The 13,244-nt window shown below is 38.4% G+C and overlaps 2 protein-coding genes and 1 long non-coding RNA gene across 3 annotated transcripts; all 3 read right to left on the bottom strand.

Annotated features, from left to right (window-relative positions):
- Window positions 1-2,074: 2,074 nt before the first annotated feature.
- LOC139740659 (uncharacterized) lies at window positions 2,075-3,093 on the bottom strand. Its single transcript, XR_011711579.1, has 3 exons — window positions 3,072-3,093; window positions 2,472-2,613; window positions 2,075-2,116 (listed from the first exon to the last, which is right to left on the bottom strand). It is a non-coding gene; the product is annotated as an uncharacterized lncRNA (long non-coding RNA).
- A 2,612-nt stretch (window positions 3,094-5,705) lies between these two features.
- LOC139740658 (uncharacterized) lies at window positions 5,706-7,684 on the bottom strand. Its single transcript, XM_071651234.1, has 4 exons — window positions 7,470-7,684; window positions 6,777-7,018; window positions 6,177-6,318; window positions 5,706-5,821 (listed from the first exon to the last, which is right to left on the bottom strand). Exons 1-4 carry the CDS (start codon window positions 7,651-7,653, stop codon window positions 5,721-5,723), a joined length of 669 nt encoding a protein of 222 aa, XP_071507335.1. The 5' UTR covers window positions 7,654-7,684; the 3' UTR covers window positions 5,706-5,720.
- A 1,840-nt stretch (window positions 7,685-9,524) lies between these two features.
- On the bottom strand, window positions 9,525-11,514 carry LOC139740657 (uncharacterized). Its single transcript, XM_071651233.1, has 4 exons — window positions 11,300-11,514; window positions 10,607-10,848; window positions 10,007-10,148; window positions 9,525-9,651 (listed from the first exon to the last, which is right to left on the bottom strand). Exons 1-4 carry the CDS (start codon window positions 11,481-11,483, stop codon window positions 9,551-9,553), a joined length of 669 nt encoding a protein of 222 aa, XP_071507334.1. The 5' UTR covers window positions 11,484-11,514; the 3' UTR covers window positions 9,525-9,550.
- Window positions 11,515-13,244: the final 1,730 nt, after the last annotated feature.

Below are 13,244 nucleotides of genomic sequence, written 5' to 3'. Positions count from 1 at the left end.
CCATTGGAGTTGTTGTGGTAACAGCTGTGGTTGTAGCTTCAGTGACTGTTGTGGGTTTCGACGTGGTGGTAGGTACAGTTGTAGTTACAACGGTTGTAACTACTGTTGTTTCCATGCCCGTTGCTGATTAATGAAACAAAAATGAATCGTAGTGTAGTGTAGTGTGAAATTGTTGCTGATAAGTTGAGTGCACTGTTATAAAGTACCAGAATAATCAGCAAGAAATATATGGACATAAACCTACCAAAGCAATAACATGCCAATTATCTTTTTTTTTTTCTTTGTGATTACTTAAAATTCTGAAGTTGATGTGTTGTTGGAATATCAGCAGTTACCGGTTATATATGAATGGATCATTACACGATCAAAAGAGATGGATGAGGACTGATTAATTAGAAAAAAGAATTAAAGTGCAGGAGTAATGGGTGAAAAATGTATAGACATAAATTTACCAAATCAATAACCTGCCAATCATCTTTTTGTGATCACACAAAATTCCAAAGTTGATATGCTGTTGCAATATCAGCAGGTAGTGGTTAAATTTAGTGGGAGAAATGTATAGATCATATACAAGAACAAAAGAGATGAATGAGGACTTCTTCAGCGCATAAAGAAATGAAATTACCTGTTTCAATACATCCTCTGAATGTCACCGTCAATTCCGAATCTGCCACGTTGTAGTCGTCAGGAAGAGTGATTTCGAAATAAACTTCATTCAAACCAGTCAAGTTTCGAAGCTCGTACATTCCTTGAGTCTGATCGTCTCCGGGTTGAGCTGTAAATTCGCGTTCAACAGGTCCATCGCTGGACGAGAGGACACCAATTGTAACGCTATCGGGAGGTGAACCATTGGTTGTGCTTATGCTGACAGCTGATATCTTAATCGTCAGGTCTGAGGTGTCATCGACTGATTTGACAGTGACCTTCACTGTCCTCTCTGAAGTAGGTTCGCTCCAAAGGTTGGTTTTATTGTTGTCAAGTAAAACTTCCAATTTAGTATCAAGATCCACGCCATCCAGTGGTTTTCTGCAAGCAGCTGGTAAATAAAAGAAATGTCTTGGATGTAGACGGGCGTGACGACGAATTTGTAGGGTACAATATTGTTAAGTGAACAGTAACACGTTAAAGTCATTGAAAGAGATATTAACATATGCATTTTAGTCATTCGTTTAGTTAAGCAAACTTGGTTGCTGGATACCATCAAGCAGAATGAAGATGAAGGAAGAGGTTACGCTAACACGAAAGAGTTGAGTGACCGCCTTCTAGTTTTACATGACATAATTCAGGTTTTACGTCTTCGGACACGAGTCTTGGAAAAATGGAAGTGAGAAGTTACCTGGCGTTGTAGATTCCTGTCGTGCTGTTGTGGTCGATGTAACAGTTGTCTGAGTTGTAGTTGTTGCTTCAGGAGTGGCAGTAGTTTCCTCTACTACTGCTGTTGTTTGCTCGGTTCCTGGAGCAGTAGTCGTTGTCGCTCGCGTTCGCGTCCTTGTTGTCACTTCTGTGAAAAAGGAGAAAACGACACACATGTATCTTTCACTCAGTGTTTTTGACAGTTGAGAGACTTTTGTTTTTAAAGAGAAGACTTATGGCGAAGAATAGTCGAAACCAGTTTGATCTTAAAGCAATTATCATTTAGTGATATCTGATTTTCTTTTTTTGGTACATGTTAATTCAAAAAGGTTAGAAATACAATGGAGACGTAGACCTACCTGACTGACCCAGAGTTGTCGTTTCTGTAAATGTTGAGAGAAAGAAACAAATGAGAACATTCTCCTTCTGGATCGAATACAGTCGTATTAGACAGTGGTGAAATATGAAATAATTATATCTTCAAAGACAATTTTCCTTCTTTCCTTGACTTAGATGATGATTTCAAGTGTATTTTGAAAAAAAAAAAACAGTGTCATCGCTTTAGATGTTGAGGAAAAAAAATGAGATTGCAGCGTTTGGCGCTTCATTGTGGTATTGAGCTTTAAAAGAAATATTATTATTTTTTTTACTTATTCAATGTTTCATGGTATTTGACCAAACCGAGAAAACCTAATATTTTTATAAAAATGTAATGTATTACCTGGGGGAGAGGTACCTCTCGTGGTTGGAGCCGGAGTGGGTCCTGCGGTAATATACAAACAAAGGGGAAAATAAATCCATAGGAACCTTTTTAATGAAATTGATCTGGCCATAACTAACAACTTAAAATGCTGTAAGTTCACTTATTATACCGCTCATAGCGCACGGAGTGAATGCAATGTGTCTTATAATCTATACATGGATAAAGAATCAAATGATTAGAAATAAATCATAGTATATTCCTTTTCTGCGTAACTAGAACTTTTAAGGATTACGAGAGACACGTTAGATAGAACTGTTTGAATTTTAATCGTGAACGAGAATTTTCCGTTTGAACTCACAAGAACTTGTCCACATAAGAGTGTTGTTTTTTAATAAGTCGCTTAAAGTGCACCTACCCTGACAGCCGTAGACCTCGATTTCATTTCCTAGATTAAGTGCTTCTCCAAAGGTTGCTTCGATAGCTCGCACAGGCCCCAATTCGGATGGAAGCCAGAGGTTCGTTGGAGCAGAGTCACTCAAAGAAAACGTCACTTCGCCCTATGAAGAATACAAAGAAATTAATCAATGCATTAGTACAACTTTCCAATTTGATGTCTGGACCAAACAATGTTCAGAAAATGCAAATGCAAATCCGGAAAATCAAATATGTTTGAAATACGACTGCAATAAAGGGGTGACATAATAATGTTTTTCCAAGAAAGATAACAAGTTTTAGTACGATGAATCAGAGAAGATGATAAGTAGAGATTTGACAGCTAGGACTGGTACACTGAAGATAAAGGATGTTTTTAAGCATTTCTCTATCATTTATGGTCGTTGGATATCGATACAGTGCTTTAGGGTTGTACGTGCAAATCAACACTCAAAGCACATAAAGGGTTAATAGAAGATACAGGCGAAATACCGCCCATTTTCCTTTTATAACGTATTAATACAAGAAGTGGTAATGTATGTTCTGTGTAGAACAAGGGAATACTTGTCTATTTAGGATTTACCTGACTCTCTGACTCTCCCGATGGTAGTTTGATTCCTCTGATAGTAGTAGGCTGACTGAAGCTGGCTTCGTATGTCAAGGCAGTGACTTCTTGCAATGGCTCTTGTGGCTCGTAGCATTCTGAAAAGAATGGTCAATCGTTCGTCTCAGTTATTGGGTAAAATATTTTGGCCATACCGTAGCGTTCCACTACCGTTGATGTTTATACTAATGGGACATGAATCGTATTAGAATGGAATGGAAATTACCTGGTGCTGTTGTTGGTTGCTCAGTTGCTCAAGTGGTATATGTGATGGTCGACTGAGTAGCAGTTGTCTCCACTACTACCACTTTAGTTGTTGGTGCAAATGTTGTTTTGGAATACATAACAATGTATTGTATTGTAGCGATGACAATCTCCTAAGTCTTAAAATGCCACCAGTAGTCAATTTAGAACATTATTCTCAACTAAATTCCATGCCTTAAATTGGGATAGAAGGGAAGTGTTAACTTACGATATTAATTTATAAAGAAAGTTCATTTGCCAGAGAGAGAGAGAGAGAGAGAGAGAGAGAAAAGAACAAGGCTTTACCCATTGCTGTAGTCTGACCAGGAGTAGTAGTAGTAGAAAGAGTTGTGGTCTCCTCCATCCTAGTAGTACCCATCGGAGTTGTTGTGGTAACAGCTGTGGTGGTAGCTTCAGTGACTGTTGTGGGTTTCGACGTGGTGGTAGGTACAGTTGTAGTTACAACGGTTGTAACTACTGTTGTTTCCATGCCCGTTGCTGATTAATGAAACAATAATGAATCGTAGTGTAGTGTAGTGTGAAATTGTTGCTGATAAGTTGAGTGCACTGTTATAAAGTATCAGAATAATCAGCAAGAAATATATGGACATAAACCTACCAAAGCAATAACATGCCAATTATCTTTTTTTTTCTTTGTGATTACTTAAAATTCTGAAGTTGATGTGTTGTTGGAATATCAGCAGTTACCGGTTATATATGAATGGATCATTACACGATCAAAAGAGATGGATGAGGACTGATTAATTAGAAAAAAGAATTAAAGTGCAGGAGTAATGGGTGAAAAATGTATAGACATAAATTTACCAAATCAATAACCTGCCAATCATCTTTTTGTGATCACACAAAATTCCAAAGTTGATATGCTGTTGCAATATCAGCAGGTAGTGGTTAAATTTAGTGGGAGAAATGTATAGATCATATACAAGAACAAAAGAGATGAATGAGGACTTCTTCAGCGCATAAAGAAATGAAATTACCTGTTTCAATACATCCTCTGAATGTCACCGTCAATTCCGAATCTGCCACGTTGTAGTCGTCAGGAAGAGTGATTTCGAAATAAACTTCATTCAAACCTGTCAAGTTTCGAAGCTCGTACATTCCTTGAGTCTGATCGTCTCCGGGTTGAGCTGTAAATTCGCGTTCAACAGGTCCATCGCTGGACGAGAGGACACCAATTGTAACGCTATCGGGAGGTGAACCATTGGTTGTGCTTATGCTGACAGCTGATATCTTAATCGTCAGGTCTGAGGTGTCATCGACTGATTTGACAGTGACCTTCACTGTCCTCTCTGAAGTAGGTTCGCTCCAAAGGTTGGTTTTATTGTTGTCAAGTAAAACTTCCAATTTAGTATCAAGATCCACGCCATCCAGTGGTTTTCTGCAAGCAGCTGGTAAATAAAAGAAATGTCTTGGATGTAGACGGGCGTGACGACGAATTTGTAGGGTACAATATTAAGTGAACAGTAACACGTTAAAGTCATTGAAAGAGATATTAACATATGCATTTTAGTCATTCGTTTAGTTAAGCAAACTTGGTTGCTGGATACCATCAAGCAGAATGAAGATGAAGGAAGAGGTTACGCTAACACGAAAGAGTTGAGTGACCGCCTTCTAGTTTTACATGACATAATTCAGGTTTTACGTCTTCGGACACGAGTCTTGGAAAAATGGAAGTGAGAAGTTACCTGGCGTTGTAGATTCCTGTCGTGCTGTTGTGGTCGATGTAACAGTTGTCTGAGTTGTAGTTGTTGCTTCAGGAGTGGCAGTAGTTTCCTCTACTACTGCTGTTGTTTGCTCGGTTCCTGGAGCAGTAGTCGTTGTCGCTCGCGTTCGCGTCCTTGTTGTCACTTCTGTGAAAAAGGAGAAAACGACACACATGTATCTTTCACTCAGTGTTTTTGACAGTTGAGAGACTTTTGTTTTTAAAGAGAAGACTTATGGCGAAGAATAGTCGAAACCAGTTTGATCTTAAAGCAATTATCATTTAGTGATATCTGATTTTCTTTTTTTGGTACATGTTAATTCAAAAAGGTTAGAAATACAATGGAGACGTAGACCTACCTGACTGACCCAGAGTTGTCGTTTCTGTAAATGTTGAGAGAAAGAAACAAATGAGAACATTCTCCTTCTGGATCGAATACAGTCGTATTAGACAGTGGTGAAATATGAAATAATTATATCTTCAAAGACAATTTTCCTTCTTTCCTTGACTTAGATGATGATTTCAAGTGTATTTTGAAAAAAAAAAAACAGTGTCATCGCTTTAGATGTTGAGGAAAAAAAATGAGATTGCAGCGTTTGGCGCTTCGCTGTGGTATTGAGCTTTAAAAGAAATATTATTATTTTTTTTACTTATTCAATGTTTCATGGTATTTGACCAAACCGAGAAAACCTAATATTTTTATAAAAATGTAATGTATTACCTGGGGGAGAGGTACCTCTCGTGGTTGGAGCCGGAGTGGGTCCTGCGGTAATATACAAACAAAGGGGAAAATAAATCCATAGGAACCTTTTTAATGAAATTGATCTGGCCATAACTAACAACTTAAAATGCTGTAAGTTCACTTATTATACCGCTCATAGCGCACGGAGTGAATGCAATGTGTCTTATAATCTATACATGGATAAAGAATCAAATGATTAGAAATAAATCATAGTATATTCCTTTTCTGCGTAACTAGAACTTTTAAGGATTACGAGAGACACGTTAGATAGAACTGTTTGAATTTTAATCGTGAACGAGAATTTTCCGTTTGAACTCACAAGAACTTGTCCACATAAGAGTGTTGTTTTTGAATAAGTCGCTTAAAGTGCACCTACCCTGACAGCCGTAGACCTCGATTTCATTTCCTAGATTAAGTGCTTCTCCAAAGGTTGCTTCGATAGCTCGCACAGGCCCCAATTCGGATGGAAGCCAGAGGTTCGTTGGAGCAGAGTCACTCAAAGAAAACGTCACTTCGCCCTATGAAGAATACAAAGAAATTAATCAATGCATTAGTACAACTTTCCAATTTGATGTCTGGACCAAACAATGTTCAGAAAATGCAAATGCAAATTCGGAAAATCAAATATGTTTGAAATACGACTGCAATAAAGGGGTGACATAATAATGTTTTTCCAAGAAAGATAACAAGTTTTAGTACGATGAATCAGAGAAGATGATAAGTAGAGATTTGACAGCTAGGACTGGTACACTGAAGATAAAGGATATTGTTAAGCATTTCTCTATCATTCATGGTCGTTGGATATCGATACAGTGCTTGAGGGTTGTACGTGCAAATCAACACTCAAAGCACATAAAGGGTTAATAGAAGATACAGGCGAAATACCGCCCATTTTCCTTTTATAACGTATTAATACAAGAAGTGGTAATGTATGTTCTGTGTAGAACAAGGGAATACTTGTCTATTTAGGATTTACCTGACTCTCTGACTCTCCCGATCCTGAACCGGAGAAGTCACCAGATCCTGATTCTGTGCTCTGTGCAGGAACAATAATCCATTCATCTCCTTCGGCGCGTTTGATCCTGAATACTACTGTAGTCATTGTAGGGAAGCTGCTGGCAGGTAGTTTGATTCCTCTGATAGTAGTAGGCTGACTGAAGCTGGCTTCGTATGTCAAGGCAGTGACTTCTTGCAATGGCTCTTGTGGCTCGTAGCATTCTGAAAAGAATGGTCAATCGTTCGTCTCAGTTATTTGGTAAAATATTTTGGCCATACCATAGCGTTCCACTACCGTTGATGTTTATACTAATGGGACATGAATCGTATTAGAATGGAATGGAAATTACCTGGTGCTGTTGTTGGTTGCTCAGTTGCTCAAGTGGTATATGTGATGGTCGTCTGAGTAGCAGTTGTCTCCACTACTACCACTTTAGTTGTTGGTGCAAATGTTGTTTTGGAATACATAACAATGTATTGTATTGTAGCGATGACAATCTCCTAAGTCTTAAAATGCCACCAGTAGTCAATTTAGAACATTATTCTCAACTAAATTCCATGCCTTAAATTGGGATAGAAGGGAAGTGTTAACTTACGATATTAATTTATAAAGAAAGTTCATTTGCCAGAGAGAGAGAGAGAGAGAGAGAGAGAGAAAAGAACAAGGCTTTACCCATTGCTGTAGTCTGAGCAGGAGTAGTAGTAGTAGAAAGAGTTGTGGTCTCCTCCATCCTAGTAGTACCCATCGGAGTTGTTGTGGTAACAGCTGTGGTGGTAGCTTCAGTGACTGTTGTGGGTTTCGACGTGGTGGTAGGTACAGTTGTAGTTACAACGGTTGTAACTACTGTTGTTTCCATGCCCGTTGCTGATTAATGAAACAATAATGAATCGTAGTGTAGTGTAGTGTGAAATTGTTGCTGATAAGTTGAGTGCACTGTTATAAAGTACCAGAATAATCAGCAAGAAATATATGGACATAAACCTACCAAAGCAATAACATGCCAATTATCTTTTTTTTTCTTTGTGATGACTTAAAATTCTGAAGTTGATGTGTTGTTGGAATATCAGCAGTTACCGGTTATATATGAATGGATCATTACACGATCAAAAGAGATGGATGAGGACTGATTAATTAGAAAAAAGAATTAAAGTGCAGGAGTAATGGGTGAAAAATGTATAGACATAAATTTACCAAATCAATAACCTGCCAATCATCTTTTTGTGATCACACAAAATTCCAAAGTTGATATGCTGTTGCAATATCAGCAGGTAGTGGTTAAATTTAGTGGGAGAAATGTATAGATCATATACAAGAACAAAAGAGATGAATGAGGACTTCTTCAGCGCATAAAGAAATGAAATTACCTGTTTCAATACATCCTCTGAATGTCACCGTCAATTCCGAATCTGCCACGTTGTAGTCGTCAGGAAGAGTGATTTCGAAATAAACTTCATTCAAACCAGTCAAGTTTCGAAGCTCGTACATTCCTTGAGTCTGATCGTCTCCGGGTTGAGCTGTAAATTCGCGTTCAACAGGTCCATCGCTGGACGAGAGGACACCAATTGTAACGCTATCGGGAGGTGAACCATTGGTTGTGCTTATGCTGACAGCTGATATCTTAATCGTCAGGTCTGAGGTGTCATCGACTGATTTGACAGTGACCTTCACTGTCCTCTCTGAAGTAGGTTCGCTCCAAAGGTTGGTTTTATTGTTGTCAAGTAAAACTTCCAATTTAGTATCAAGATCCACGCCATCCAGTGGTTTTCTGCAAGCAGCTGGTAAATAAAAGAAATGTCTTGGATGTAGACGGGCGTGACGACGAATTTGTAGGGTACAATATTGTTAAGTGAACAGTAACACGTTAAAGTCATTGAAAGAGATATTAACATATGCATTTTAGTCATTCGTTTAGTTAAGCAAACTTGGTTGCTGGATACCATCAAGCAGAATGAAGATGAAGGAAGAGGTTACGCTAACACGAAAGAGTTGAGTGACCGCCTTCTAGTTTTACATGACATAATTCAGGTTTTACGTCTTCGGACACGAGTCTTGGAAAAATGGAAGTGAGAAGTTACCTGGCGTTGTAGATTCCTGTCGTGCTGTTGTGGTCGATGTAACAGTTGTCTGAGTTGTAGTTGTTGCTTCAGGAGTGGCAGTAGTTTCCTCTACTACTGCTGTTGTTTGCTCGGTTCCTGGAGCAGTAGTCGTTGTCGCTCGCGTTCGCGTCCTTGTTGTCACTTCTGTGAAAAAGGAGAAAACGACACACATGTATCTTTCACTCAGTGTTTTTGACAGTTGGGAGACTTTTGTTTTTAAAGAGAAGACTTATGGCGAAGAATAGTCGAAACCAGTTTGATCTTAAAGCAATTATCATTTAGTGATATCTGATTTTCTTTTTTTGGTACATGTTAATTCAAAAAGGTTAGAAATACAATGGAGACGTAGACCTACCTGACTGACCCAGAGTTGTCGTTTCTGTAAATGTTGAGAGAAAGAAACAAATGAGAACATTCTCCTTCTGGATCGAATACAGTCGTATTAGACAGTGGTGAAATATGAAATAATTATATCTTCAAAGACAATTTTCCTTCTTTCCTTGACTTAGATGATGATTTCAAGTGTATTTTGAAAAAAAAAAACAGTGTCATCGCTTTAGATGTTGAGGAAAAAAAATGAGATTGCAGCGTTTGGCGCTTCGCTGTGGTATTGAGCTTTAAAAGAAATATTATTATTTTTTTTACTTATTCAATGTTTCATGGTATTTGACCAAACCGAGAAAACCTAATATTTCTATAAAAATACAATGTATTACCTGGGGGAGAGGTACCTCTCGTGGTTGGAGCCGGAGTGGGTCCTGCGGTAATATACAAACAAAGGGGAAAATAAATCCATAGGAACCTTTTTAATGAAATTGATCTGGCCATAACTAACAACTTAAAATGCTGTAAGTTCACTTATTATACCGCTCATAGCGCACGGAGTGAATGCAATGTGTCTTATAATCTATACATGGATAAAGAATCAAATGATTAGAAATAAATCATAGTATATTCCTTTTCTGCGTAACTAGAACTTTTAAGGATTACGAGAGACACGTTAGATAGAACTGTTTGAATTTTAATCGTGAACGAGAATTTTCCGTTTGAACTCACAAGAACTTGTCCACATAAGAGTGTTGTTTTTGAATAAGTCGCTTAAAGTGCACCTACCCTGACAGCCGTAGACCTCGATTTCATTTCCTAGATTAAGTGCTTCTCCAAAGGTTGCTTCGATAGCTCGCACAGGCCCCAATTCGGATGGAAGCCAGAGGTTCGTTGGAGCAGAGTCACTCAAAGAAAACGTCACTTCGCCCTATGAAGAATACAAAGAAATTAATCAATGCATTAGTACAACTTTCCAATTTGATGTCTGGACCAAACAATGTTCAGAAAATGCAAATGCAAATTCGGAAAATCAAATATGTTTGAAATACGACTGCAATAAAGGGGTGACATAATAATGTTTTTCCAAGAAAGATAACAAGTTTTAGTACGATGAATCAGAGAAGATGATAAGTAGAGATTTGACAGCTAGGACTGGTACACTGAAGATAAAGGATATTGTTAAGCATTTCTCTATCATTCATGGTCGTTGGATATCGATACAGTGCTTGAGGGTTGTACGTGCAAATCAACACTCAAAGCACATAAAGGGTTAATAGAAGATACAGGCGAAATACCGCCCATTTTCCTTTTATAACGTATTAATACAAGAAGTGGTAATGTATGTTCTGTGTAGAACAAGGGAATACTTGTCTATTTAGGATTTACCTGACTCTCTGACTCTCCCGATCCTGAACCGGAGAAGTCACCAGATCCTGATTCTGTGCTCTGTGCAGGAACAATAATCCATTCATCTCCTTCGGCGCGTTTGATCCTGAATACTACTGTAGTCATTGTAGGGAAGCTGCTGGCAGGTAGTTTGATTCCTCTGATAGTAGTAGGCTGACTGAAGCTGGCTTCGTATGTCAAGGCAGTGACTTCTTGCAATGGCTCTTGTGGCTCGTAGCATTCTGAAAAGAATGGTCAATCGTTCGTCTCAGTTATTTGGTAAAATATTTTGGCCATACCATAGCGTTCCACTACCGTTGATGTTTATACTAATGGGACATGAATCGTATTAGAATGGAATGGAAATTACCTGGTGCTGTTGTTGGTTGCTCAGTTGCTCAAGTGGTATATGTGATGGTCGTCTGAGTAGCAGTTGTCTCCACTACTACCACTTTAGTTGTTGGTGCAAATGTTGTTTTGGAATACATAACAATGTATTGTATTGTAGCGATGACAATCTCCTAAGTCTTAAAATGCCACCAGTAGTCAATTTAGAACATTATTCTCAACTAAATTCCATGCCTTAAATTGGGATAGAAGGGAAGTGTTAACTTACGATATTAATTTATAAAGAAAGTTCATTTGCCAGAGAGAGAGAGAGAGAGAGAGAGAGAGAAAAGAACAAGGCTTTACCCATTGCTGTAGTCTGAGCAGGAGTAGTAGTAGTAGAAAGAGTTGTGGTCTCCTCCATCCTAGTAGTACCCATCGGAGTTGTTGTGGTAACAGCTGTGGTGGTAGCTTCAGTGACTGTTGTGGGTTTCGACGTGGTGGTAGGTACAGTTGTAGTTACAACGGTTGTAACTACTGTTGTTTCCATGCCCGTTGCTGATTAATGAAACAATAATGAATCGTAGTGTAGTGTAGTGTGAAATTGTTGCTGATAAGTTGAGTGCACTGTTATAAAGTACCAGAATAATCAGCAAGAAATATATGGACATAAACCTACCAAAGCAATAACATGCCAATTATCTTTTTTTTTCTTTGTGATGACTTAAAATTCTGAAGTTGATGTGTTGTTGGAATATCAGCAGTTACCGGTTATATATGAATGGATCATTACACGATCAAAAGAGATGGATGAGGACTGATTAATTAGAAAAAAGAATTAAAGTGCAGGAGTAATGGGTGAAAAATGTATAGACATAAATTTACCAAATCAATAACCTGCCAATCATCTTTTTGTGATCACACAAAATTCCAAAGTTGATATGCTGTTGCAATATCAGCAGGTAGTGGTTAAATTTAGTGGGAGAAATGTATAGATCATATACAAGAACAAAAGAGATGAATGAGGACTTCTTCAGCGCATAAAGAAATGAAATTACCTGTTTCAATACATCCTCTGAATGTCACCGTCAATTCCGAATCTGCCACGTTGTAGTCGTCAGGAAGAGTGATTTCGAAATAAACTTCATTCAAACCAGTCAAGTTTCGAAGCTCGTACATTCCTTGAGTCTGATCGTCTCCGGGTTGAGCTGTAAATTCGCGTTCAACAGGTCCATCGCTGGACGAGAGGACACCAATTGTAACGCTATCGGGAGGTGAACCATTGGTTGTGCTTATGCTGACAGCTGATATCTTAATCGTCAGGTCTGAGGTGTCATCGACTGATTTGACAGTGACCTTCACTGTCCTCTCTGAAGTAGGTTCGCTCCAAAGGTTGGTTTTATTGTTGTCAAGTAAAACTTCCAATTTAGTATCAAGATCCACGCCATCCAGTGGTTTTCTGCAAGCAGCTGGTAAATAAAAGAAATGTCTTGGATGTAGACGGGCGTGACGACGAATTTGTAGGGTACAATATTGTTAAGTGAACAGTAACACGTTAAAGTCATTGAAAGAGATATTAACATATGCATTTTAGTCATTCGTTTAGTTAAGCAAACTTGGTTGCTGGATACCATCAAGCAGAATGAAGATGAAGGAAGAGGTTACGCTAACACGAAAGAGTTGAGTGACCGCCTTCTAGTTTTACATGACATAATTCAGGTTTTACGTCTTCGGACACGAGTCTTGGAAAAATGGAAGTGAGAAGTTACCTGGCGTTGTAGATTCCTGTCGTGCTGTTGTGGTCGATGTAACAGTTGTCTGAGTTGTAGTTGTTGCTTCAGGAGTGGCAGTAGTTTCCTCTACTACTGCTGTTGTTTGCTCGGTTCCTGGAGCAGTAGTCGTTGTCGCTCGCGTTCGCGTCCTTGTTGTCACTTCTGTGAAAAAGGAGAAAACGACACACATGTATCTTTCACTCAGTGTTTTTGACAGTTGGGAGACTTTTGTTTTTAAAGAGAAGACTTATGGCGAAGAATAGTCGAAACCAGTTTGATCTTAAAGCAATTATCATTTAGTGATATCTGATTTTCTTTTTTTGGTACATGTTAATTCAAAAAGGTTAGAAATACAATGGAGACGTAGACCTACCTGACTGACCCAGAGTTGTCGTTTCTGTAAATGTTGAGAGAAAGAAACAAATGAGAACATTCTCCTTCTGGATCGAATACAGTCGTATTAGACAGTGGTGAAATATGAAATAATTATATCTTCAAAGACAATTTTCCTTCTTTCCTTGACTTAGATGATGATTTCA

Source organism: Diadema antillarum, unplaced genomic scaffold, assembly GCF_040938485.1.
Source record: "Diadema antillarum isolate AM-2024a unplaced genomic scaffold, OU_Dant_1.0 seq00000871_RagTag, whole genome shotgun sequence".
In the NCBI taxonomy this organism is placed as follows: domain Eukaryota; kingdom Metazoa; phylum Echinodermata; class Echinoidea; order Diadematoida; family Diadematidae; genus Diadema; species Diadema antillarum.
The sequence above is the reverse complement of the archived record's forward strand: the minus strand, read 5'-3'. Positions and strand labels throughout refer to the sequence as shown.